The sequence below is a fragment of the Lynx canadensis genome, chromosome E3, assembly GCF_007474595.2.
Source record: "Lynx canadensis isolate LIC74 chromosome E3, mLynCan4.pri.v2, whole genome shotgun sequence".
Lineage (NCBI taxonomy): Eukaryota > Metazoa > Chordata > Mammalia > Carnivora > Felidae > Lynx > Lynx canadensis.
Window position 1 is genome coordinate 33659405 of NC_044318.1, and position 26193 is coordinate 33685597.

The 26193-nt window shown below is 49.7% G+C and overlaps 1 protein-coding gene across 3 annotated transcripts; it reads right to left on the reverse strand.

Moving 5' to 3' along the window:
* Positions 1-3873: 3873 nt before the first annotated feature.
* Positions 3874-25086, reverse strand: AGFG2 (ArfGAP with FG repeats 2). 3 transcript variants are annotated; one of them, XM_030299988.1, is made up of 13 exons: positions 24716-25086; positions 16704-16797; positions 15719-15834; positions 14500-14653; positions 13753-13918; positions 12946-13071; positions 12196-12228; positions 7263-7383; positions 7017-7099; positions 6761-6823; positions 5655-5783; positions 5009-5094; positions 3874-4717 (listed from the first exon to the last, which is right to left on the reverse strand). In XM_030299988.1, the coding sequence occupies exons 1-13, from the start codon at positions 24934-24936 to the stop codon at positions 4658-4660; spliced, it is 1452 nt and encodes a 483-aa protein (XP_030155848.1). In that variant the 5' UTR covers positions 24937-25086; the 3' UTR covers positions 3874-4657. The 3 variants fall into 3 exon arrangements, with proteins under 3 accessions (XP_030155848.1, XP_030155847.1, XP_030155849.1); XM_030299987.1 differs by having other exon boundaries at positions 6761-6844; XM_030299989.1 differs by lacking the exon at positions 12196-12228 and having other exon boundaries at positions 6761-6844.
* Between the last annotated feature and the right edge of the window lie 1107 nt (positions 25087-26193).

Here is a 26193-nt window from a genome sequence, read left to right on the forward strand (position 1 = left end):
CCAGCCTAGGAGCCAGGGCCACCAATCATTGGGCTGTGCTGATTTCAGAAGAGCTGGAGTTCAGTTTCTCTCTGGGTTTAGGGTGATAGGAGGGGTCTTCAGAGAAGACTTTTGGATTGGTCTCTGTGCACAGACCATTCCACCAGAATTCCAGTCAAGGGGACACTGAAGGAGAACCCGGGGAAGAAGACACCCTCTCTCTGGGGCACTGCCCTCCCGCTGCCCTCAGCCCCTTCTCACCACCACTGTCCCAAAATGCTACCATGGGCCAGCTGAAGGCTTTGATCAGAGGTGCAGACTCTCTGGTGGGGGAACCCCATCCTAAGAGATTTGAGATGGAGTTGGGGTTCAGACATTTTACATCCCACTTCTGACCCTTTCAAGGATCATGACTCCTGCTGGGTGATGGTGCTGGTCACCACACACTCTAGAAGACACACCACCAGGAGATGACCCGTGGGTGGGAGCCTTTGAGGACTTTGTGCTATCATTCTCATGGCAAGTAAGATAGCTAAGGGTGGGGGGAGCCAAGGGTCGAGGAGGGGATGTGGGCAACTGAGTCTTAACCCTATTAAAGATGACATATGGGGCGGGTAGATGGCATATGGGGAGGAGGGCTATTAGGTAGGGAAGAAGATATAGCAAGAACACTGAAGCAAGGGAAGCCTGTTCATTTTCTCAGACTAGTCCATAGGCCATGACAGCCTGAGCTGGGAGGGCAGGTCTTCCCACCCATGCTTCTCCACTCCCCAGATTCTTCTGGAATGCTGGAGAAGCCAATGGTGCACTGTGTGGAAGCTAGGATCCTCAAATATCTTTTCACCATCATGTTGAGGGTGAAATGCAGGGAGCCAACCGTCATCATGAGGATGGGCATCTGGCTAGAGGCAGGTGGTGCCCAGGTCCCCCCTGAGCCTCTGGCTCAGCCATAACCCCCCCCCCCCGCCCCCACCAAGTGCAGGAGAGGTGCAGACAGCATGTGAGCACTGGGGCCAGTGGCAGCCACTACTTTTGGTGGGTATTGGCCAGGGAGAGGCAGGTATGTGATGGCTCCATAAGTGGCCCCCCAAACAGAATTGTGCTCAAAGCCATTGTCTCCAGTGTGGCCTTGACACATGTACCAGGTGCAAAGTAGCAAGGACACAAAAGAGATCTGCAGGTCCCTCCCCCTCCCAGTGCTGCTTTGAGGAACAGGGCACCCATAGGGCCTACGGACTTGCTGTGCTCCTGGCCTGGAGCCTTACTCTCCAGGCTTGATTTCAAGCTATCCACAGAGGGCCTCTTCATCCCTACTCCTTCCACTCCGCATCAACCAGGCCACCATGAAGCACCCCAGTCCTTGTGAACTCACAGCTGCTGTCACAGAGACCAGCTCCAGACCACCTTGTGTCACTGAACCCCTAAGTGCTGGGTACAGATAGAGCAGAAAGCAGCAGGGATTTGAGTACCTGGGTTCTGGGCAACAGTGATGGTGTGGGGTGGTAATCAGTGCCAGGCGATTTAGCCTGCTGGCTACCAGGAAAAGCCTGGAGCCAAACAACTGGCCTAATCAGTTGCCTTAGCAACAACATTGCCCTTGGCCCTCCCCAGACAAGATCTTGTTAGCCTGTTGCCCTGGTAACTCCACTTGCTCCCCAGGGACAGGAAGTGGCAGAACCTCAACCCCGCTGGGTGAGAACACCTCTCCCAACCTGAGGGGTCTACCTGTGCATCCCTCTGCTGGGTGCAGGGTAGCGGCAGGATGGGATCTCCACATTCCCAGCGAGAGGAGCCTACAAGGAGAATGGGGTCCTAAGGCTGGGCTGTTCCTATCAGCCCCTTTCTCCCCCATCTGGAGTTCTTCCCCCTCTGTGGAGGAGGGATGCAGGGACAGCGCCATCTCCTGCCTTCAGCCTTCCCTCACCATGGCTCCCAAGCTCCAGTCTGGAAGGAATGGAGTTTTCACAGCCATCCTGGGGACTGGCTCCTGCTTCCTCACCCACAGGGGCGTGTGACCTGCTGAAGGCTGGGGCCGAGCCAGAGGACTGTTGTCTGCAGAGTGTGATCACAGCACTGGCCAGAGGGACATGAGGACTTGGTCAGAAGCCCGGTGGGAGCCTGGGTGAGCTCCATGGTGTGCCTGCAATGGGGTTCAGATTTGTAACCCCCCAGGCAGGGCCGTGTAAGTGCGTCCTGGGGGGGGTGAGGTAGGAGGAACACAGCCCAGTCATTTAGACATTTTCTGTTAGGCCAGGGATTTTTCCATTCTTTGCTGCTCGCCTGGACACAGGAGGCCCCACGGAGGCAGCACTGTGGCTGCTCTGCGCCAAGAGAGGCAGCTGCGGTCCTAGTCTTGGCCTGTGCCCAGGGAACTCGAGTGTTCTGTCCTGGGGTTGAAGGCTGACCCAGTGTAACTTCTCTGATTGGTCACCCTGCCGTGGCCAGTGAGCTGGCTGGAGTCCATGTTGGACAGAGTGCCTGGGATGTGGGGAGGGGGACTGCAGGCAGGTCCTGGGGCCCAGGCACCAGGCAGTAAGGAGACCCTTGAGAAACTATAGGAGTGTGACTGAAACAGCACAGGCCCTTTCAATGTCACCTCCAAACCTCAGTGCTTTTGGTTAGGAAAGGGGGTTGGGGGTGGCTGGGGAAAAATAAGAAAAGGCTCCTCCTCCTACCATGCAACAGACCAGCTTCCTCCCTTCCTGGTTCTAAGCAGAGAAAATGGGAAACAAGGACAGGGACAGAGGGGTAATCAAGGGGGACAGAGAAAAACACTGGGAGAAGGGGACAGAACATGAAAAACCCAGGGAAAAGGGATGGTGGTCCACGCTGGGAGAGCCACCAGGCAATGGAAGGAGAGAAGGGGCTGGGAGAGTGGGAACACAGACCCAAGACAGGATGGGTTCTGAGCCTTGCAAAGGTGGGGAAGCCATGCCTGGCTGGGTGAATAGCAGCAACTGGAAATATTTCCAGAAAAGTCCTCAAAGTAAATAAAGTGATAACACAGTCTCCATCTCTCCTTGCTGTTCTGCTGTTAAAGGACATTGGGTAGAAAGATCCAGTGAATCCCAAGAATGAACAGCTGCAGGGCCAGAGTCCCTGTGCAATGTGGAAAAGGGAGGAACCTCTCTTGACAGCAAGGCTGAGTGCTGGGCCTCTCCTCTGCCACATGAGGTGTTTAACCCACGCTGGCTACCTTGTCACCACACAAACAGCAGAGACGCCATGGCTGTTGACATAACATCCTCAGGTGAAAACAGTCTGGAAAGGGGCTGAGGATGCACCGACCTGGGAGTAGTCCACTGGTCTACCGGGCCTACTCGGATGAGACTGTCTCCATGCTGGCACTTCCTCCTCTGTCCACTGGCACCCCCCCACCCCCATCACCCCCTCCCTGCAGCCACCTAACTCCCACTGCACACGGGGACTCCAGCCATGTCCAGAAAGGAATTCTAGTCCCTGGCCAACAGCAGCCATCATCTTCACTGACCCAGCAGCCACGTTGGGGCCCCTCAAACTGACCCAAAGCAAGACAGCTAGAGCCATTTCCTTTTTCTTTCAAATGCAGTTCTTTTCCAACATTGCCTGCAACAGCTTTGGTGCAGAGAATTTTGTGGTGGGGTGGGGGAGGCACATGGGAAAAAGAAAGGAAAAAACCCAGCCAATTGCACAAAGCCTTTCCCTGGAAAAGCCCAGGCTCTGGGGTGGTCAGGACTTGTGACTACCCTCCCCACCACCCTCTGGAGCTCCGGCTCTGTTGGTCGAGGCACAGATGGGGATTCATTCCATTCCTCATGTAAAAGAGCTGTCTGGGAGCAGAATGGCGGTGTGTGTGTGTGTGTGTGTGTGTGTGTGTGTGTGTATAATAGACTATATTAGAAAATTCTCTATGTATAAATATAAAACACTGGTATCCAAACATGACACCACAGCTAACTAAAGTGCTTGACAGGAATCGGGCATGTCTAAGTATGTAGGTAAAACTATTTATCCTGAATACCAGGATGAGGGAGGGAGCCAGGAAAGCAAAAACATGGAGGGCCTCCTTGCCCCGTGGGGGTGGGGAGAAGAGGCTGAGCTGCCCCCCACCCACCTCCACCCCCGCCCACAGCTTTCTCAGCCTGTTTGATCACCATCCCAGGTCAACACCACGCCTCATCTCCACCTTGACCCTACTTTTCCCACTGTGCTTCTGTCCACAAGGAGACCAGCGCGGATGTTGTGGACACGGGGGAAGGCTTGCTCCCATAGGGGTATGTTGGTCAGTCTGTGCCCACAGCTTCCTTCGCCCACGGGGTTGGGAGTGAAGGGACCACTATGTATGCTGAGGGCAAGACAGGAGGATTACTGTCATCATAATTAATAATTTGAGAAATCAAACGCCATCGCTCCTCTAGGCTAAGCCCTGACTTCTCTTTTCTTGGGCCTCCTGCCTGGATTGGGGCTGGAGGGAGGATGGGAGGAAGCCCTGGGGGCACCTGATGGGCAGCTGCCCTTTTATCTGCAAGCCCCAAGCAAAGCATTAGCACTTCCACCATCCCCAAGACCCCTTCCCTACAAAACAAGGCCCATTCTGGTCTCAGACCCACAAAAATGCCACAGGCAAATGGTCACCAGGGCTCCTGGGAGTAAAGGGGCCCCAGAGGGCAGGGAGGAGGCCCCCCCCCAGGACACAGTGCTACAAAAATGGGTTGGTGGTTGGAGGTTTGGAGGCAAACGGGCTTGATGTGGATCCAGTCTGGAAAGAAACAACAACCACAAATTAGAGGATTAGGGGAGAAAAGCCGGAGGCCACAGAAAAGATGCAGCCCAGGATTCCTTTCTCCCCAGAATTACTGTGGTGAGGGTTGTGGGCAAGTCAGTGAGTGGAGGCGAGTTGGACGTGAGGGGGTGTGAGCCCACTGACTAACCCACTCTCCTGCCTGGCCAAGGCAGGGTTTCCATCCCACACTGCTCTGTTCCAGAAGGATTCTGTCCCCGGCCCTCAGAGAGAGGCCATACTCTACACTGAGGCCGTGCTGGCACTCACCATGAAGGGGTTGGTGGATGTCCCAGATGGCTGGCTGAGTTGCCTCTGCCCCAGTTTGGCTGATCCTAAGTCACTGAAGGAAGAGCCTGGGAAGCAAGAGTAAAAACTAGGCTGCCATAAACCCTGCCCCTCACGTTGGTGCTGACCAGGCGCATCCGGCCTCCCTGCGGGGTGGGCACCTTTACATCACCCAGTGGCAGCAGAACTGGGGCTTTCTAGGGGCACCTCGGTGGCTCAGTTGGTTGAGCATGCAACTTCGGCTTGTGTCGTGGTCTCATAGTTCGTGGGTTCAAGCCCTGCGCTGGGTTTTACACTGACAGTGAGGATCCTGCTTAGGATTCTCTCTCTCTCTCCCTCTCTCTCTGCCTCTCCCCTGCCTGTGCTCTCTCTCTCTCTCTCAAAAATAAACATTAAAAAAAAAAAAAAAAAGACTGAGCCTTTCTAAAGTCAGGGAATAAGGGTACAGAGCAGTCAGAGGACACAGGAAGGTCTGTGGCTTCTCTGGTCCCCCTAATGGTCCAAAAGGGAACTAGCTCAGATGTCTGGCTCCCAAATATCCCTAATATTCATTGCCACCCCCCCCCAACCCCACCCCTGGGGGTGGGGAATGGGGGCAAGAGAGGAGGGTATGGTCTGAATCCCTTACCATTCTGTTGCTGAGTCATCGAGGTCTGTGGGGGGAACAGCGGTGGTGGGAAGGTGCTGACAAAGGCCCTGGTGGGTGGCACTGTCTGGGGGAAGCCAGGCCCAGCACTGCTCATCCCAAAGCTGGGCCCTGTGGAACGAGGGACATGAAGTTCATGCGAAGTTCTGGAAGGCAGGCTGGAGAACAGTTCTTCCTAAATCTCTCCAAATTGGGGCCATGGGATATAGTTATTCCTTAACCAGAGGTACCCCGCAGAAGTACTCTGACTGAAACCTTCCACTTCCATGCAACCTGGCAAAACCTGCCTTCTTCCTGTACCCACAGCTTGTGGCATGGAGGGCACAGGTGGGGCACAGAACCAGGGGCAGCTTTCTGCTACCTGTCAAACTGCATCAACTAAAGCAAATGATTAGCCCTCTGTGTGCCTCAGTTCTCTCAACTATAAAACTGGAGTCCTCCTCTCTCCTAGGGCTGCTGTGGAAAGCAAATAACGGGTGTAAAGCACTCAGCAGTGGGCAGCTTGCTAGCCGTTATCAGTCTGTCTTCCTGGCCTCAAGGATTTTGAGAACAGCTATGACAACAACAAAAAGGCAGGTGGTGGGGTGAGCAGGCCTTGGAAGAGAGAAAAGCTGAGGCTGGGGAGGAATGCGGGATGCACTAGCTGACAGGAGCCGGGACCAGGGGCAAGGTTGCAGGTGGGACACAGGAGGGAGAGAGGCTGGGGGCAGGAAAGGAGAGTGGCTACCACGTCAGTCATTAAACCTTCAGAACTAGCTCAGGTAAGGAGGATTCTGTTTTCTGAAATATATTCTGGGACTTGGGTGCTTCTGCTCTTTGCCCACTAGGTGGCCTGGAAATTACACGGGGTCTGGCCTGGTGAAGGGCAAGAGGGGGACTTTCAGGACTACCACAGCTGCCTAGTGAGGCTGCTCCACTCCTCCCAACAGTGGGGTGCGTGCGTGCGTGCACGCGTGCGTGTGTGTGTGTGTGAGAGAGAGACACAGACAGACAGAGACAGAGAGACAGAGACAGAGAGAGAGAGAGAGAGAACGGAGAGAGGAATCCAAGCCCAGGAGAGCCAGGGCCAGCACAGTCCTGGGGCTTACCTGCGGCCAGGCCATCGGGCTGGAACGGGTTGGTGGGAGGCAGCTGGGGGTGAGCAGCAGGCGCTGTGAAAGGGTTGGTGGAGGCTGCTCAGGGTGGCATGGGGTAGAGGTGGGAGAAAGAGAGGGTCACTCTTCTCATTTGGTTACTACTGAGATGACAGCACTCATCTAAATCTGGTGTGCTCTCTCTCCACCCTCCTCCCTGTCTCCTCTCGGCCTTGGATCCCTTTTCTGGGTCCCCTCAGGCAAGACTCACCTCCATAGGCAAGCCCTGTGCCGCTGCTTCCACCAGCTGTGGCCGACTGGAGCGTGGGGACCTGGCCGGCCACCCCGAAGATGCTGTGACATGGGGAGACAAGTCAGCATGCAGGGCACCCAGGACCAAGGACAGAAGCTGGGCAAGGGACCGGGAGATGGCAAACCCTGTCCTGCCCAACGGGAGGAGCAAAGCAGGCTGGGAAAAGCAAGGCTCTCCCTAAGACTCTGTGAGGTCTGGACCTACCTGCTAGGGACACCTCCAGCTGGCACTCCGGGCCCCAGGAGGCTGCCCATATCTGCGAGGCTGTTGGGCTGACTGGCAGGTGCCAGAGGAGAGGCACCAAATGGAGTCACGTGGCTGCTCCCTGGGCAATCACAGGAAATAGAACAGGGAGTGCTCGGTGAGGCAGGATGGAAGGGGCAGACGAGACGGAGGTGGGGGAGCAGGGGGTAAGCAGCACAGTGATGGCATGAGGGGTTGGGTTCTCTGAGCCATTTCCCCCTGGATCATCTGGTTCAGAGGGCCCTGACTCCCACTGAGAATTCTAGGCCACATGCTACTCAGCCTTTCTCAATCTCCCTGGCGGTCAAAGCTGCCACTGCTGAGAGAAAACGGCTCTTGTGTGTGTCAGGTCATTGTCCCTGCTGCTCCAGTTTGACTTAAGGTTCCCATTTTTTTCCTCAAGATGTGGACAAGTCTGTCCTTTCCTCAAACCAGCATTTCCATTTATGGATCAATCACAGGAATGAAGGGGCAGGTAGAGGGGATGGGGGAGGAGCTGTGAAGGGCAGAAAGGCCCAGACACTCGGAGCTGCTGGCTCCTGGAATGTGGAGACCAGTGCCGAACACAGATCTCCAGCTTTCATCAAGGGCTCCCACTCCCACCAGAGCCGCCCCCTCTCGGGAGGCCACCCTAGGCCAGGAGCTTCGATCAGGGCTGGGGTTCACTGAGCAGGGCTGACTGGAAGTTCCCCTGCCCTCTCTGGTCATCACATCTAAAAAGAAAAAGCATCACGTGGGAGGCTTACAAAACAGCCTGAGGAGCAAGTCCAAGAAATCCTGAGCAATCTCATCTCTTGGGAAGAGGCCTGGGGCCCTGTCATTTGGAGAAAGCCTCTTTATTTGTGTGCCTGTCTCGGCTGTATGGTGGGATCCTGTCAACCACTCTGGGCTGCTGTGATGGTAACATGAGGCTGTAGATGGAAAAGGCTTGCTTTTTCTGAGTGCTGGAAGACTAGTACCGAAGGAAACAAACTTCGCATGGTGTCTGCCACGTGACAGTGCTCAGGAATTGTTTGCTGAATGACTGTGATGGGCAGAGTGAGGAGAAACAGAGTCTAGTTGGGGCCCTACCCCCTGCTACTGCTGTGACCTTAGCAAACCATCTTATTTTCCTGAGCCCATTTTTTCTTGCCTTCTCATAGGGTGGCTGTGAAGACCCCCTGCGGTGAGTGAAAGTGTTCTGAAGTCTGCAAAGCATAATACAGATGTGACGTATTATCATAGCCTCTGATATAAGAAACTATTTCCAGGGTCAACAGAAACAAGACAAGGTCTCAAAGGAAACGTGATGGCTGGTTCAGATTGTAAATACAAGTGAACAAGAGCCCCCCCTCCCTCCGCCCTACTCTCAGCTCCAGCCTTCCCACGTACTCTGCGTCTGCCTTAAACAAAGGCCCCACCCGTGGTCCCACTCACTCTTCCGGCTTAAAGGAACCAGACAGGCCTTCCCTGACCTCAGTCTGAATTACAGCCTGGTTTTCCTCTCATAACACCTCATTCTTTGCCTTCACAGCACTTGATATCTCTGCAGTGACATATTTTTGTTTACTTCTGTATCAGCTGTGTTCCCCACTAGACCAATTCCATCGCCAGGAATTTTCTTACAGATAGAGAAGTTGCAAATGTGCAAAACATGACACATGCAGGGTTATTAACTGCAGCACTGTTTAATAGCAAAAGACTAAACAGTCATCATTCATCCTAAATATTCACCAAAATGGGACTAATTAAAATAAATTATGGTATATACATAAGCAGCACTATTGTGCTGCCATAAAGAAACGTGTACCGATAAAAAAAGAATCTAGCAGTACTGTTCAGTTAAAAAAATAAATCAAGGTGCAGAACAGTATGCATATTATATCATAAGGTGTGTAAAAAAAGAGAGAGAAAGAGAAAATAGGACAATAAAAAAATGGGTAAGTGAAGGCTACAGGCTCCTCTTCGCAGAGATATGGCTGTGGAGAGCAGGGGAGACAGCAGCCGAGCCTGGATGAGGCTGCAGAAACATCTGTAGGTTGGGCAACTTGGTGCATATTTGTGCGGAAAGGGAAATATGGTGGCGGAGTGGAAAGAGCAGAGATGAGATTCAGATAAGAAAGCTGATGGCAAAAACTCAGTAGAGACAGGGAAGGACGCAAGGGTAACCTTCACAAGGGGAGAAACTTTTTCCCCCCAGAGATGAGAGGGAAAGGAAAAGATAAAGTCATAAGGCAAGGGAGGAAGAGCAAAGCCAGGCTGATTCTCAAATCTGTGTTGTCCCTGCCCCCCTCAAGCTTCAGCCTGGTTTCTCCTAAGTTTGGGGCTTTTTTCTGAGGCCCCCAGAGCTATCATGCTCCTCCTTCCCTAAAGGGTAGGGCTGTATCTTCCCAAAGCCCTTTGTGAAGGGGACCTTCCCTGCGCTGGGCATCTCCGGCTCTGATCAGAGAAGCTGAGTCCAGCAGGGAAGGCAGGTGCCCAGGGCCTGCCGGCTGCGAGGTTCCAAGGATGGGCTGCCTCCTGAGTGCCAGTGCTCGCCTCGGCCACTCTCTTCTTCAACCCCTGGGCTTTCTACAGGAACAAGTGCTAGGCTATCACGCCACTGAGAACACTTGGTGTCAGTCCTCTGCACTCCACGACTGTCAGGAAGGCTGGGAGGCCAGCAGGCTAGGGTTGAATCTTCTGATTCTCAGGGCCGCCTGGGCCTTTCCCTGGCTATGACTCAGGGTACGTGGAATTTCTGAGTGAGCACTTAGGTCAGACTCTTCAGTCCTGCTCTGGGGCCTTCCTGCCAGGGAGCTCCCAGGCTGAAGGAGGCGCTGTCTTTCTGTCCCGAGGCCGAGCTGTGCCTCCTTGCGGACACTAGAGGGCAGAGCCGGCCCTTGCTCAGGCGGCCACGATGCTGCACTTTCGGCCCATTCTCAGAAAGGAGGCTGACTTACGAATACCTGAGCTCTGGTTTGCTTCTTCTACACCTCCAGAGCCTCACTCCTTGCAGCTGGATTGGTATACATGCCTTCCAGCAGTTTCAGGGGCAACTGCAGTTTTAGAAACCTCCCTTCTCCATACTCCCCCTCAGAAATATAAAAATACAACCAGGCTTGTCAGAAAAGACACCCACCACTCACCCAATTCTCCCTACTTCATACCCCATAGTTCTTTATATCACATTCACAGAACCATCCTCGTGATCATGGTGTGATCACGGTGAATGGGATCTGCCACCCATCAGCCATTCGGTTCTGGCCAAGTCACGGGCCAATTTGAGCCGGTTTCCTCAGTTGCAAAATGGAGATCTTGCCTTCCTCATGGAGACGATGTGGGGATGCTCCTAGCAAGGGCAGGAGCCTCGGAGAGGCTGGTTGGCTCTGGCTGGCTGCAGACCGTCTGTTTTTTGAGATGACCAGACACTGGACAAAAGTTCATCTCAGGTGCAGCCAGGGAGGGGACTAAGAGGCTGGCACCTTCTTTCTTTCCTTTTTTAAAGGCTGACCCTTTAAGCTCTCTTTTTAAAGCAACTGACTGTGACAGGAATGCATTTCTGAACGGACCAATTTTATAACCACCTTGTACAGGCTGTTTCCTTTTGAGCTCTCATTCCCAGGAACACTTCCCTCTTGTTACTCTGAATATTCTTGTACCAACTTACATTCTTACTGAGAGCAGATTAAAGGGCCAATATTCCCACATGGTACCCACCATTATCAATCTTTAAAATTTTTGTGGATATAATGTGCAAAATTATTATCTTACCCTGATTTGCATTTTTTTCTGATTAGTCAGGTTGGGAACATTTTCATGCCCCTGGGTTTTTTCTGTTTGTTTCCCTTGCTCGTTATCCTATTCTTCCTTATTGATAGGAGTTTTAAAAAACACATGATAGTTGTTAGCTTTTTGTCTGTTTTCCATATTGTAATTATCTTTTCCTTGTTTCATGCCTTAAAGGACATGAAGCATTGTTACAGGATATGTTGTTTTAGGACACCTTTTATCGTATAGAATGTGACCTATACAATTTCTATTTGTTAGAAATTTATGTGGTGTTGGGGCGCCTGGGTGGCTCAGTCGGTTAAACGCCCAACCCTTGGTTTCAGCTCAGGTCATGATCTCACAGTTCATAAGTTCGAGCCCCGCATCAGGCTTAGTGTTGATGGCACAGAGCCTGCTTGGGATTCTCTCTCTCTCCTCTCTCTGCCCCTCCCCTCCTCGTGCCTTCTCTCTCTCTCAAAAAAAAAAATAAAAATAAAAAAAGAAATTTATGTGGTGTCTCCTAGTCCATGGTCAAAGTATAAAATGATTCTGTGTTTGGAAATTCTATCTTTTGATTACAAAGTTCTACTTATATTTATTAGGTCAAACTTGTTCAAGTGTTACTCAAATGGCCTATTTTCTTCCTTATTTGTCTATCTACTTTATCTATTAAAATCTTGTGAGTCTGCTGTAGGCCCCCTCTCTGTTGCTTTGTTATATTTTCACTGTGTCTAACGGTTTTTGCTTTATTACTTTCAAGGCTACCCTGGTCAGGTACTTTAAGTTCGTAATGTGAGAATGTCTTTGTGAATTTTAACTTTTATCAATATAAACTGTCTCTCCTTGTCCCATTCAAAAAATAAATAAAATAAAATAAAATAAAATAAAATAAAATAAAATAAAATAAAATAAAATAACAAAAGCAACCAGACAATTCGTGGTGGCATAGTGGGAAGGATGTGGGCAGAGTGAGAGTCGAAAAATCTGGGCTCTGGGCCGAGCTCTGCCACGCTGTGGGCTGCACAGCAGGGAAATTACTGAACTGCTTCATCTGTAAAATGGCTAAATTTGAAGGGGTCCTTCCAGACCTCAAAGCTGTCGGCTCCAGAGGACCTGAGATAGGCTTCTACCTTGGGTGGGCTGTGAAGTGGGAAGAATAACTCACCAAAGCTGTAACTTCCAGTTAGCATCCGACTGGCTGGCAGTGAGGGTAGAGAAGGGGGAAGGGCGGGTAGGTGGGGGGAAGGGAGAAAGAGAGAGCATCAGTCACTGGCTTTCCCTAGATATTGAGTCTTTACAGCACTCTGGTTGCCCTCCCCTGTGTCCAGGATGTGCAAAGGTAATGGGCCAGCCCCAAGGCTATGAAGACTTAATGTCTGGGGACTTAGGGAGGAACCAGATGCTTTAGGGCAGCTGCCTTTAGGGTCTCTTTCAACTGCTAAACAACACAACACAGTTTACAGGCTTCTGCTTTAACAGGGATGGGTGAATTTCTGGAGACCAGCTTGCACTTTGACCCAGCCCTTACCTTTTGGGCAGTGTACAACATGAGCCTTCAGAGCATGCTACAGGAAAGGTCACATCCACTCTTGACTTTTTGAGGACTGGGACTCCCGAGCTTCCTGGTTCTGACCTCCTATGCACACCCTGCACGACTCCTATACACACCCTGCACGATTCCTGCTGCAGTTCAGCTGCTTTCCTTACATGACAAAATGGAGAAGCGCCCTTCTTCCTGGCAAGAATCTCATTAGACCCCTCTCTTCCTTTCCCGGGGCTTCTCCTCTTCATCCTGTCTCCTTTGCCTAGTTCTCTAGGTTGGTGCAGATGTGAATGAAGGGCGATACATGGATGTGGAAAACTGAATGCAGTTGGAAGAGAGAAGGGGATCTGGAGACAGCAAGGCAAAGTTTACCTGTGGGTGTTGGCTGGGCCTGGAACGGGCCTTGGCCAGCTGGAGGAATGCTTCCAAATGCAGAAGAGGCAGGGCTACTGCCAAAGGCATCAAAGTTGGCAAAGCCTCCGTGGGAAGGTGTCTGGCCTACAGGTGGAGGGGATATAAAGGCTGCATATATAAAATGTACATATAGTCGATATAATATGCACTAATTCCAAAGGCCAAAGGCCACTGATGGGCCATCTGCCTTTCTACAGGGTCCTCTTCAGGGAGAGATGGCAGGGGCTGAGCAGAGGGGATCTCAAAGGTCTCCAGGTTCACTCCCCGCCATCTTTTATCCTTACTCCATGAGGCATTAACATTTTTGTCAAGGCCTCATTTGGGCTTAATCATGTGAAAAAAATAATTAGTTCTGGTGGGGGAAGGGGCTTGAAAGGAAAAATGGAAACTAGACACCGCTTTATTCAACACTCTGTTGGCTACTGCTGATCTTTGGGAAGAGGGCAGGGGAAATGGAAAACAAGATAATCCCTCAGCCCCCATTTTAACAGAGAAAGAAAGTAATAAAAAGGCTATTTCCAGTGCTCTAAAAGGAAGTGCTAGGAGTCCCCAACTGTAACGTTTTCTGGTCAAACTTGCAAACATAATCCCAGCCATACTCATTTGGCCCCAACCCTCCCGGCCTTGAGGCTCCACAATTCCCATCACATTCATTTGTGTGAAGTGAGCTAGAGCCAGGTGAAATCTGGTCACCGGAAGGGCGTGAATTCCTCGTGTCCTGTGTGCATATATTGCAAGAATGTTCTTGTCCCAAGTCCCACTTACCCCCAAAGGCTGGGAATGCAGCAAAAGCTGGTGCCACCTGGGGAGCAGCAAAGGGGTCTCCACCTATGTCAGCCAGCAGGTCAGTACTGGCTTTCTTGACTGAGGAGTGGGCAGGTGGCTGGGAGCTCCGGGGCTGGGACGTCCGAGGCTGAGACTGACTGACAGACTTGAGAGGAGAAGGCATGACATAGAGCACTTGGACCAGACATGACCCGGCCCCCGCATGACTCCCTAGGCTGCCCCCAGATAGGCAAGTGGAGAGAGAAGAGAGGGAGAAACTGCCCTCAACTGAGAGACTTTCCTGGGCAGAGGCTGCCTTAGCCCCTCACATGCCTAACTCCTCTGTCTTCTCAGTATACCAGTTCCCAGAGCCATACATTTTAGAGCCTGTCAGTGAAGGCAAGTCTGAGATATACAGGGATGTGGCCAATGGTCCCCCTGGACCTGTTACTGCCTCATCTTTCCCAGGTGCTCAGGCAGTGTCCCGGCCCCTTCTGTGTTTCCCTGGAGCAATGGTCAGGTTTGAAGCCGTTACTCTGACTTCCCTAAATATCACTTCCTGTTGGGTTCTTTCTTCCAAAACATAGGAGTCCAAGGGGAATCTAAGACATGGGTAACGGCAGGGCTGAGAGCCAACTCACATCTCCTATACTGCTGTCTGCTAAGTCCAGGGGATTGGATTAAGGAAACCAATAGCCCTGGTTCCCAAAACCCCAACCAGTCTCGGAGGGAAGATCTGAGAGTTACCTGGCTAGAGGTGGAGGCAGCAGCAGAGAGAGATGGCACGGGATCCCCTAGAAGAGTCCGCAGGGGCTTCCCTTCTGGGACGGAGCCCTGGATGGGGGTGGAGGCACTGCCTTTGGTATAAGCGGGCCCCTTGACTTGGTCTGGGGGGACATACCTTTGAGAAAGAATAGTCAGGTGACATCATGGGCCATGCTCAGCTTAGGCACCCGGGAAGCACAGGTGACAGAAGTCCAAGTCCCTTTTCCTTTTCCCACTAATTCTCTTTTTTGAACTGAATTTTGTAACTCAGCACATTTTGCCCATCTTGAGAGTCCTCTTTACCATCAGGTGCTCATTCTTTTCTGACTTGTGCCTGTTTTTCTCTCCTCTCTCCTTTCTCTTTCTGACATCAAACCATCTGGGTTGCAAGTGATAACCCCTCAATAATGCTGCTGGACAGGCAATCCTATTTTCCAACTTCCTTTTTATTTCCTAGGTGTTTCTGCAGGTTCTCCTCCTTAGTCCCACAGAAGAGTTTCTGCCACCTCATCTTCTAAGTGCTCACAATCTATCCTGCCAGCTCCTGCTACTTCTGATAAAATCCCCTCCACTCCAATGCATGTGGTCTTTTACTTTGGAAGTATGTTCTATAGCCAGAGGACACCCCAGGAGGGACTCCAAAATGCTGTTATGTCCACAACAATCCCCTTGCTGTCTGTGTTCTCTTCTCCACCCTATAGGTACCCCCCAACATGCACACAGGACTGAGATCAGACAATAGGAAGTGCCACCTGGGGAGAGAAAAGGCAAGGGAGAAGAGAGACGGTGTTTTCGTCACCAAGAAAACAGAACACACAGATAAATCATGGATGAAACAATGGGGTAAAAGCACAAAACTCTCGGACATGCTTCCAGCCGCCTCTCTGCATCTATGGCCCCAGCTGAGCTATAAATCTGACCCACACCCCCTCAGGTCCAGCACCCCCTCCAAGCAGTCTAATGTCTCCCCAAAAGAGGGGCATCAAATCTTCAAGGTTAGTGACCAGTAACAAGTTGTCTTTTTAGGTAGCTTTATTTCTTTGAAGTCAGAATTGGGCCCTAACTGAATCTGGGTGGAACACACTCAACCCAAGCCTGGCCTCTCGAGAGAAGCCCCAATTCAAGTCTGGAAACTAGCCTGTCAAACAAAGAATGTCTTGGACATGTGTCTCTATATAGCAATCTCTTTCCTCCTCCTTACCATCTCTTCTTCTCATATTTTTCCTGGAGAAACTCCTTCACCTTCTGAGGATCCCTGGAGTCTGGTATTAATGACGTCCGAGCATCAAAAAGACCCAGCCAAATCTTCCTGCATACCTAAAGGAACGGAGTCAGGTGACAGAGGAGTTGAGGCAGAAAGCATGAAATGGGAATGATACCACTTCCAATGTATTCATCAATACATATTTATTGAGCACGGACACAGGGTGAGGATCTGGGTATACCTACAAAGCAGACATGATCCCTGTCCTCACAGAGTTGACCATCTAATGGGGAGGTCCTGCCTTAGATAAATAAAAATAGATTTATCATTACATAGTATGACACATCTTATAAAAGAAAATAGAGGGCCCTGAGAATTATGGAGCACTAAATCTGGATGGGGGTGGGGTCAGGGATAACTTTCAGAGCTGTGGCTTCCAGAACACCCTCCAGAGGCCTTCCCTTGTTTGCACCCCAAGTAAACCAATCACCCGCAAGCTAGGAGTACTGTTAACACCAAAGACAGCATCTTCCGACCAGCAGATTTAGCTGGGGAAGGGGTTTAACTCACTTTCAAGTACATGACATGAACTTAAACCCAGGGTGCTGAGGCTCAGGTCAGGAGAGCTGGCTCTAGGAGATCTTACTCAGAGGGGCTGGCCCAGGCAACTCTGAATGCTCATCAGTGTGGAGCTCTAAATGTCAAGGGACAGTTTTCCTTGTGAGTACCCAGGGGTCACCCCCACACAGATTTTGCTCCTTTCCCTGATTCCTCTAACAAGGGCCTAGACAAATCACAATTTGTATGACTAAGACTCCATGAATATATAAATATACGTAAGGTAAGACACATTTTAGGCTAAAAAATAAAAGAAACTCGGCCAAAAAAGAAAGCTGTAGGGTTTTTCTATAATCTGGACGCAAAGTTCACCCCGGCCAATGGGGCAACTACACCAGTAACTGTTCCGTCAGTGGTAGCTCACCTCATTTCCACGGGATTGCAGGAATACTACTTCAGGCTCAGTGAAAGTGGTCATGGAGATGGACTTGACTCGGTGAGGGGGGTTCAGGCCTCTCCTGTGGGAGAGAAACAGAGAGAGAAGTACAATGCAGTTAGCCTGCAGGTCTGTTTATGGGAGGAGGGGGAGGGAGAAAGGATAAAACAACACATAAATTAAGCTCAGGTAGAATTTCCCGACTGAAGCTAATTCCTAATTCAAGGAAAGATGGGAAGCAAGAACGTTTGGGAGGTTTTTAATCAGAGACAGGGACGACAGAGCCCAGAATGTGTTGTGATCCCACTCATTCTGGAGAGTAAGGCAGAGTCCGTCCATCCAGAAGCCTTCTCTACTTTGACAAGGTTCTGTGTTCAACCTGCAGGCTGGGGGTACTTCTGGGAACTCTGAGATGTGCCCACTTCCCATTTCCTGTTTTACCACTGTTTTAGACCTGGCTGCCCCTCCTCTTTGTCTAGACAGAAAGTGTGTTGGTAGAGATGAACAGTGTCCCTCTCTTTCAGGAAGAGATCTCTGGGAAAAGAAACAGTCCAGACTCTGGGTTCTAGATCGATCAATTGATCTTTCTTTTTAAAAATTTTTTAATGCCTTCATTTATTTTTGAGAGACAGAGAATGAAAGGGGGGGGGGCAGAGAGAGAGGGAGCCACAGAATCTGAAGCAGGCTCCAGGCTCTGAGCTGCCAGTGCAGAGCCCAATGCGGGGCATGGGGCTCCAGGCTCAAACTTGTGAACTGTGAGATCATGACCTGAGCGGAAGTCAGGCACTTAACTGGTTGAGCCACCAGGCGCCCCCTAGATCTTTCAATGAAGCAGGAGGAAGTCAGGTTCAACCATGAGGTAGGAGATTGGCATGAGTCAGGAACATATATCCTGTAGTGATGCTTTTGTGTTTAGCTCTGTGTGTTCTGTTAACTCTCTGAAAAGTCTAGTTCTGCCCACGGAAGCCCTGTGGAGATTGCAGTAGACAAGAAGGCTTCCTTGCCCCCACTCAGCTGCCCTCTGGAGTGTTCTAACAAGAGAAACTTGGCGCTAAGCCAGGTTCCCCTTTCCCTTAAGTTTTACTCTGGTCTAGACCAACGGCACTCATCAGATGAAAACAAAACCAGCCAAGCCAAAACAAATAAATCAGACCCTAGGACCACGATGTGAAAGAGCCCAGGCACATGCAGGAAAGACAGTCTCAACTGATGAGGTCTCTTCAGACTTTTGGTCTCCTGGGAAAAATCGGCAAATCAAGATGGGAAAACAAAAGTAACTCTAGCATAGGGTCCTGGTTGATGCCATCAGGAAAGCAAAGAAGGAAGTAAGAGATAACACAATTTACCAAATGGAAATCCTAGAGAAAAGTGGGGAGAACACACGTTCATGCTTATGCATGCACACACAGATTAAATGAGTCCTTGCAAGTCTAGAAGAATGGCAGTACACGTGTTAGTGTATGCGATGGCAGTGGGGCGGGAACAGGGGAGAGGTGACACAGTACAGAGTGAACAGTGAAGGGTGCAGCCCCTTTGTATGATAAATTACTGATTATGGGATTCTAACAAAGGACAGGACACTGAAGGCTACAATTGAAGGCAGTTTCAGCAATTCTGCTGCTAGGCTTTTAAGTAAAGGGTCTCAAAATACTCCTTTAAAAGACAGTATCAAAGAGGACTGATGCCCCAAGGAAAGATTAGAGCAGTGAAATCCAAAAGCAAGGCTTTGTAACTACACGTCAAACAACAGCTCTTAAACTTGATCTGCCCTGAAGATTCTCTTCTAATCACATTTCAGAGATATTCCAGTTTTCTCTCCCAAAGCCTCTCTTATAATGGCCTTGTTTTGTTTTGAGTCCAGACAGCCTTTTATATCCTTTCCCTTACCCTTGCTAACCTTAATCCCTAGCTAGGCCTTCCCTCTCAGAATGCCAGACTGCTCTGAGGTCTAGCTAGAGCGGATCTCTCCATCCTTATGATCCCAGCTCCACCTCCCACTAACAAATATTTGCTTTGCCAAAATACAAGGCATTATGGTAAGCACTTTGGGAGATACAATAGACAGTTGTTTATCACTATATATCATATATATCACATAGGACCTAATCCTTGATCACCAGGACCTTGCTTACAAGGCCCCAAGGAGCCTGGACAAAGATAGGTCTCAACACAGTTGGGTGCCATTCAGGCACACACAGCCTGATCAGGGAGAATGTGGCACCAGGATGCAGCAGTGGGGGAAGGAAGAGAAATGGTCACGGGAAAAGTAAAATATATTACGTTTACTCTAGAAAAACAGATTCTAAGCCTATCACAAAAAGGTCATTGACATTTCCTGAAAGGACAACCAGGAACTGTTAGCAAAGTGTAAACAGGGAGGTGTGCTTCCTTGTAGGGGGAAGGGGAGGGACTTGACTCACTCATCAGTCTAGAGGGGATGATTAGAACAACAGAACTTCCTATGGCTGAGCTTGGACTGGAGGGTTTTTTTTGGGGGGGGGGTGTCGCTGGGGGGTAGAAGATAGGATGAAGGGAAAGCAGAGAAAATAAGTGATTTAGGTGCTTTGGGCCAAATGAATCTGAAGGAACAGGATGTTTCCATAGCACAGTACAAAAAGCACTGCTCTGACCTTGATGTCTGTAGACTGGATTATGTATAACTAGAGCCACAGTTTGGGGGCAGGGAAAATTCTCTACAACGCAACACTCTGCAGCCCAGGAAGAAAGAGGACCTAGTTACATGGCCTATGAGTCAGAGCATTTGTTTCTGAATCAGAGAGAGGCCATCGCTGGCTGACAGAAGCAATTTAGAAACAAGAGCCCCTCTCCTCCCAGTAGCTGCAATCGAATGGTCTAGGGGTACTGGGTCTCCCTGGGGTCATAGCAGGGTCATGCAGTGGGCCATATCTGAGTCACTGGCCTGGAATCAAACAGACCCAACTCTCCAACTTGCACCCGGTCTCCCCAGCATGACTCTCAGGTTCTCCCCAAAAGAAGTGAGAGCTGGAAGGAGGCACTGCCCTTCGGTTATCGCAGCAAATCCGTTCTGTTATTTCTAACCAGGAGGTGCTGGGGAAACACAGAGATAAACTTATTTGCCCAGAATAGGGCATGTTTTTCCAACTGAGAGCAAGTACATTACTAGGACTCAAGCCTCAGCCCTGTCATGATGCCTTCTTTAACTTCAGTTTCTCTTTCACAGGGCACCTGACCAGCATTTGAAGTGCTCTGAATTACTGGCAGTGAAGTGACTTGCAAGGACCTGAAAGCCTGCCCAATTCTTTTTCCTTGCCTCTCTCTCCCTTCCCTTTGATTCTATCAAGCATACTACTGTTTCTACAAATACCACACCTTTTGTTTTTCTGTGAGCATCACCCTCACAATGGCCCATATTTTACTTCTGTCTTGCTTCATGAAAGTCTTGAACCTGCTCAGCTGCTCAGATAAGAAGGTTCTGTCAGGTCAACAATGGAAAAAAACAGTTCCACCCAGCACCCAAGTTCTTTCATTTGTACCAGATTTGGACTTGGGAACTCCTGACTTCTGAATATTTCATGTTCAAATTCAAACACCCCAGAGGGGGTTTCTTGCTTCTGGGATTCCAGTCCTCTGCCTCTGAGCAGGGTTCAGTGAAACCACTGCAGTTCTTGGACCCAAACATCACCCAAAAGAGTCCCTATTAGAGATTCTTACTAGTCCCTAATAGGAAGGCTCCCCTATTTCCCTTCTCCAGGCTCAATTTCACTAATTTTAGGAAACTTCTTCCTAATCTAAAATCCCTCCCTCAAGCCATTTCCTGTAGTTCTTCCTTAGTGACAATGATAAACAGCTGTCCACTCGTGTAGAGCACACAGAATCCTCTGCTTTCTTCTTCAGGCCTATTCTCAATCCTTTTACATTGTTCCCTCTTCTTCTTATGTCTTTGGATGGAAGATGAGGTGGGAGGGGTGAAGGGATGGGACTAACACAGGGGCAATGAACACATCTACCTCTCTAACCCAGATGGATGGAAAAGTACTGAATTATTTAACACCACACTACGCCTTTTCTTCCATGGAGATAAAAGTTCTTCAACTAGGAGGGCACCTGGGTGGTTCTGTTGGTTAAGTGTCCAGCTCTCGATTGTGGCTCAGGCCATCGTCTCACAGTTCGTGAGTTTGAGCCCCACGTTGGGCTCTGTGCTGACAGCATGGAGACTGCTTGGGATTCTCTCTCTCCCTCTCTCTCTCTCTGCCCCTCCCCACTCGTGCTCTCTCTCTCTCTCTCAAAATAAATGAATAAACATTAAAAAAACCTGCTTCAACTAGGAATCACTACTAGCAAGCCAGATGGGGAAACTAAGGCACAAGGAGGTTAGGAACCTGTCACAAGTAAAGAGCTGTCAAGCACATCTCCTGGCACCCAGCCTAGAGCTTTGTCCACCTGAATCCTGAATTAATCCCATTACTGGAATAAAGTTGTGCAGAAGTAGAGGAGACAAATATCTATTACTGAGACCAGAAGGTCAATGGATTAAAAAGAATGGACCCAAACAGCCCGGTTGGGGAAGTGTGCCACATAATCTGTTGAAAAAATTGGGTGTCAAAGGTAGTGCCCATCCCTGATGTCAAAGACATTTCAGGACTCAAGATCTATTTTCTTTCTAAAGAAAAGTGCTTTATCCATTGAGGCATCCAGTCAAACCAGAACAAGAAAACACATTTAAGGCACTGCTTTGGAAAAAGCACTTTTTAGCAGCAATCTAGCATTATTCTCTAGTAGGAGAGTTAGACACAACTAAACAAACAAGTGTATGTATATGTTGGGGACATGAAATCTATATCTAGGTTAAGGAAACTAGGTATTGGATGAAAACCAAATGAATAAAACTAGGTCAAATTTGGGACCTACAATTGTGGCAGCACGTACATAAATTTAGAAACAGCAAAAACTAGCAGCTTCTCTCTCAGTCCCTCACACCAACGCTGTAGTTTTCTGCTAGAGCTGAGAAAATAGTTCTCATTAAAAAAGAAAACGAGAAAGAGCTCACACGTGTAGCAATGAAGCCATAGGCATCCCACCCACCAGTATTAAAATCAAAAATTTCTCCAGATCCTGGGAAATTCAACTTTGGCTGGAACAGTCAACTTTGCTACCTCAGCACGTGTAGCCAGCTGGGAACTCAGGTGATTGTGCACACTGCCCCCAGAATATTCCATTGCTCTAAGAGGTGGAATATTTGTAACATACTCAGCAGAAAGCTGGCTTTCAAAATAAAGCCAGTCTCCCTGTCTCCTTTCTCTGGTTGTGGTTCTAAGTGTGGTATTTGAATTCCCTGCCCCCAATACCCTCGTCATTTTTAACAAAGAATATACTCTTTTCATCATCATAGCTCAACACGAGCTCCCATCACTCTCCAGCCCATGCTACTTCACAGCACTTATTACTACCTGCAAATATATATTTAATGATTGATTTTGAGTCCACAGTCTCCACTATGATGTAAGCTACATGAAGATTGTACTTTGCAATTTTGTGCACTGCCGTATCTCCAGTGCCTAAAACTGTGTCCGGGTCTTAACAGGCACTCAATAAATGTGTTGCCAGACTGACTGAATGAATGTGCCACCTCCACATTTTTCACTTCCCAGTACCACAAAATCCTAATCTGTGGGCAACCATGTGGATTTAAGATGTTAACTGGTATATGTGTCACTGGGGAGCCATGCCCCTCCGCTGCCTGCTGAACTGTGTGTGTCCCCTCTTCACTCTGCAGCCAGCAGTAAGCGTCCCTCACTCATTCTATTTCTGGCTCACCTGCCAGCACCCAGCCCCTCCCAAGGTCCATCAGAGGGCACACGTAACACTTTGTGAAGACCCTTTTATAAGGTTTCTATGCCTTGCCCTACTTAGTTCATGCTAATTAGAACTCCAATCAGCAAATGAGAAGCACCATCAGAACCCTGGCAGACAGTCACAGCCAGGGAAACTACAGCTTTCTTGAAGAAGTTTCTTCTGATATCTCTCTCCTTATAATCTTGACATGCCTTCAGTTCAGCCTCATTTATTGGCCCAGCCTCTTGATCCTCCACTAAAAACCAACAATAATGAGCACAGGGGAAAAGTAGTAAAATTTTGCAATTTGTGCACTGATATTTAAAGAGAACCGTTCCAGCAAAAGAAAATCAGGTTTTTAATGTGTGCCAGATCCCTTGACCCTCCTTCTGTCCTGATTGAGGGAATACTCATTATAGAAGTGAAATGTTATCTATGGGAGACTTTAAACCAAGATCTATAAAATAATGATAATGGTGTCAGCCCTCCCATTTAGTCAGTGATTTATCTTTTGTGCTGCGCAGCTAGCTGTGGGAATGAATTAACACTATTTCCAAACATTTTCTTCCCAGGACCTAGACTCTGATATACCATCAATTTTATCCCCCTGCTTCCAGACTCTATAATCAGATTTTCCTTTTCATAACAGGATCTTCAAGAATCTGTTCTTTCTCTTTCTGCTATAAACATTCCTAAACGTTGCTCCTTCTCTCCTCAGACTATTCGTCCCAGACTCAAGTCTATCCTTTTGCTTCACTTAAGTCTCTATCTTTTGACACATTCCTGTTTGCGTTCTAATCATTGTCCCAAGAGCCATAATGACGTTCACTAAGACCAAAGTTATAACACACAAGTGAGGTTGATCAGAACATAGAAGTTTGGCAAAGGAGGTAAAAATGAAACAGAAATAATCGTACACTGTATCTTAGGAGACCTGGATCTTCATTTCTGGTCTGCCATGATCATAACTAATATCCAACAGGAAATGCTGAGAACAGCAACCCCCATATGGCATTGGATAAATTACTAAACCTCTCTTTGCTTCTGTTCTCCCATCTGTCATGTAAGAACAATACTGCCCGCTCCTTGGCTCCTAATGGTATTAGAAACAAGGAAAGCACCCCTTGTTAAATCTGAAACCAACCGACCAAACAAACCAATGTATTAAAACAATACTAAACAAGTCCAAATAAATCCCTTAATAAACTCACAGAAAAAGAGAGATACAGCATTGGTATCGAATGCTAACCAGGCATCTAACCAAATAATTCCCTAAGGGGAAAAAGAACCCTACTCTATAAGCAGGATTCTGGCCTAGAACTGTGGCTCTAAATTAGCTCAGGCATGACCAAATCGAGTGCCAGTGCCAAGTGTAGCACTGCAGATTATACAACAAAACTCCCCCAAATCTACAAAGATGCCAGATGCTACTACCAGGATCAAGCCATGGCAACCAGAAGCTTAAAGGTGTAAACTATGACACTTAAGGATGGCTCATCCAGATACCCAAACCTCTGGAAAAATTAAGCTCTCTAACAGGGCAACCCAGCAGCTCCCATCTCTTAAAATTTGTAAGAAATCTACCTCTGGGTAGCATCCCCAAACCCTGCCACATTAGGGCCTGCACCTGAACACTGGAACATGGTTCCTTACCTAGTCACTATGTCTATGCTGTCAACTGGGCTAACTTATCTATTTTAAATTGGTTTTTCCATCTCACACTCCAGGATGGGCACAAGCTAATAGAAAAGTATGCTTTATCTAGGGCCCAGTTCACTCTACTTCTTTCCTACTTGCCCCCCCCCCCCCCCCGCAAAGTTCCCTTGAAAGGTGGGTGTCATTCTCTGGCCGTTTAAATATCTAACCACCTTCCCTTCAACTCTCCCCACTTTCGGTTCGCCTCTCCTCCCTTAGGGAGTTTCTCCCTTCTTCTTCGGTGTCCCTCCTTTCTCCTGCAACGCGACTCCAATCGTGTCTTGTCTCCCCTGCCAATTTCCCTTCCCCATGACACCTCTGCAGCGGGGGACCCTCTCAGCACATCAGGCGCATCTCCAGGCCTCCCCGCCGCCACTACCTCAGCTCTGGGCCTGTCCCTTCGCCCCAGATCCCCGCTGTCCTCAACGCCGACTCTCCGCTGTCCCTTCCCGGTCCTGCCCCCTCCCCACCCTCCGCGCCAGTCCACTCACAGGAGGCCTGAGCAGGTGGTGCAGACGAAGCTGCCCACGGTGATATCCACGTAGGTGACCCCGCGCTGGGCGCACTCGAAGCAGTGGCGGTTCCCGGCCTGGCTGCAGCCGCCCAGCTCCCGCACCCGGCGACACCACACCTCCGAGGCCGCCTCCGCTTCCGCCTTTCCCCCGCTGACCCCGCCACCCGGGCCTGGACCCTTCTTCGCCGCCATCACCATGGTTGCCTGCACCCTCGGACCTCCTCCCCGCAAGTCAGCAATCGTCCCTTCAACCACAGCCGCCTTCCCGCCTCCTCAGCCTCCTCCGCACGCTTGGCGCCCCTGACAGAAACTACGGACCCGGCGACGTCCGCGCGAGACTCCTCAACGCCTTGCCTTGCCTGTTCTGCACGCTGATTGGTTGTTCTCCCCCCACCTCCTCACTCTGATTGGCCCGACATTGGACGGCCTTGGGTTGCGGGAGCCGCCAACGCCACGCCCCACCGTCTTCACCCTCAGGCCTTTCCCATTGGCCCTCAGAGACCCTGCCCCTAGAACCGTGCGTGCCCTCTCCCCGTCCCCGCCCCCTCTCGCCACTGCCTCCACGGCGGCCCGCCTCCCAGATTCGATTGGTGAGTCCTCGGAACTCTGGCTCTGACGTTAACTCTGATTGGCTGCCGCGACGGCAAAGTTAGCGCGCGAGAAAGAGTAGGTGTCTCGCGCGTGCGCAGCCCTGGTCCTCCCGACTGATGACGTTAATTCCCGCCAAATTTCAAAGGCATAGCCTCCGCTAGACTGTGCAGAGAGGTACGAAAAGCAGAATGAAGTGGCATATAAGGGACCAGGAATGGCGTATGAGGGGCCGAGGGGAGGAGGAAAAGAAGGGAGCTCTCGGAGGGAGGGAGGGAGAAGGAGAGAGAGTGCTTGCTTTATAAGTGCCATTTCATTCACTCCCACCTTATGCCATAGGAAATCTCATTTTACAGAGATTTCATTATACAACTTCCCGTAGGTCACACAACTGTTGCATGGCCCAGCCAGGATTCTGATCTGAGTCGTCTGACTTTAGAAACCCTGCTTTTACCAGCACACTATCCGTGAAATAGTATTTGACAAACACGTATTGAGTGTCTAATATAGATTTCAGTCATTGTGCTAGACAGTGGAAGTCCAGCAGTAAACCAATCCATTAAAATTCCTATCCTCATGGAGCTTACCTGCTAGGAGGGGGAGGCAGACAACAAACAGAAATTCTTCATCAGTTAGTGATAAGTTCTATGCAGAGAATTAAAATAAGGTATTGTAAAGGAGAGTGACTCACTGGGTATTTTAGATTGGCTACGGGAACCATCTCTAATGATGTCCCTCAGTGATATTTAAGCTGAGACCCGAATAACTGAAAGGAGTTAGCCATGAGAAGATCTGAGGAGGAGCAACCCAAACGGAGGGAAAGCAGGTGCAAAGCCCCTAAGGCAGGAAGAAAGTCAGTGTTTTGAA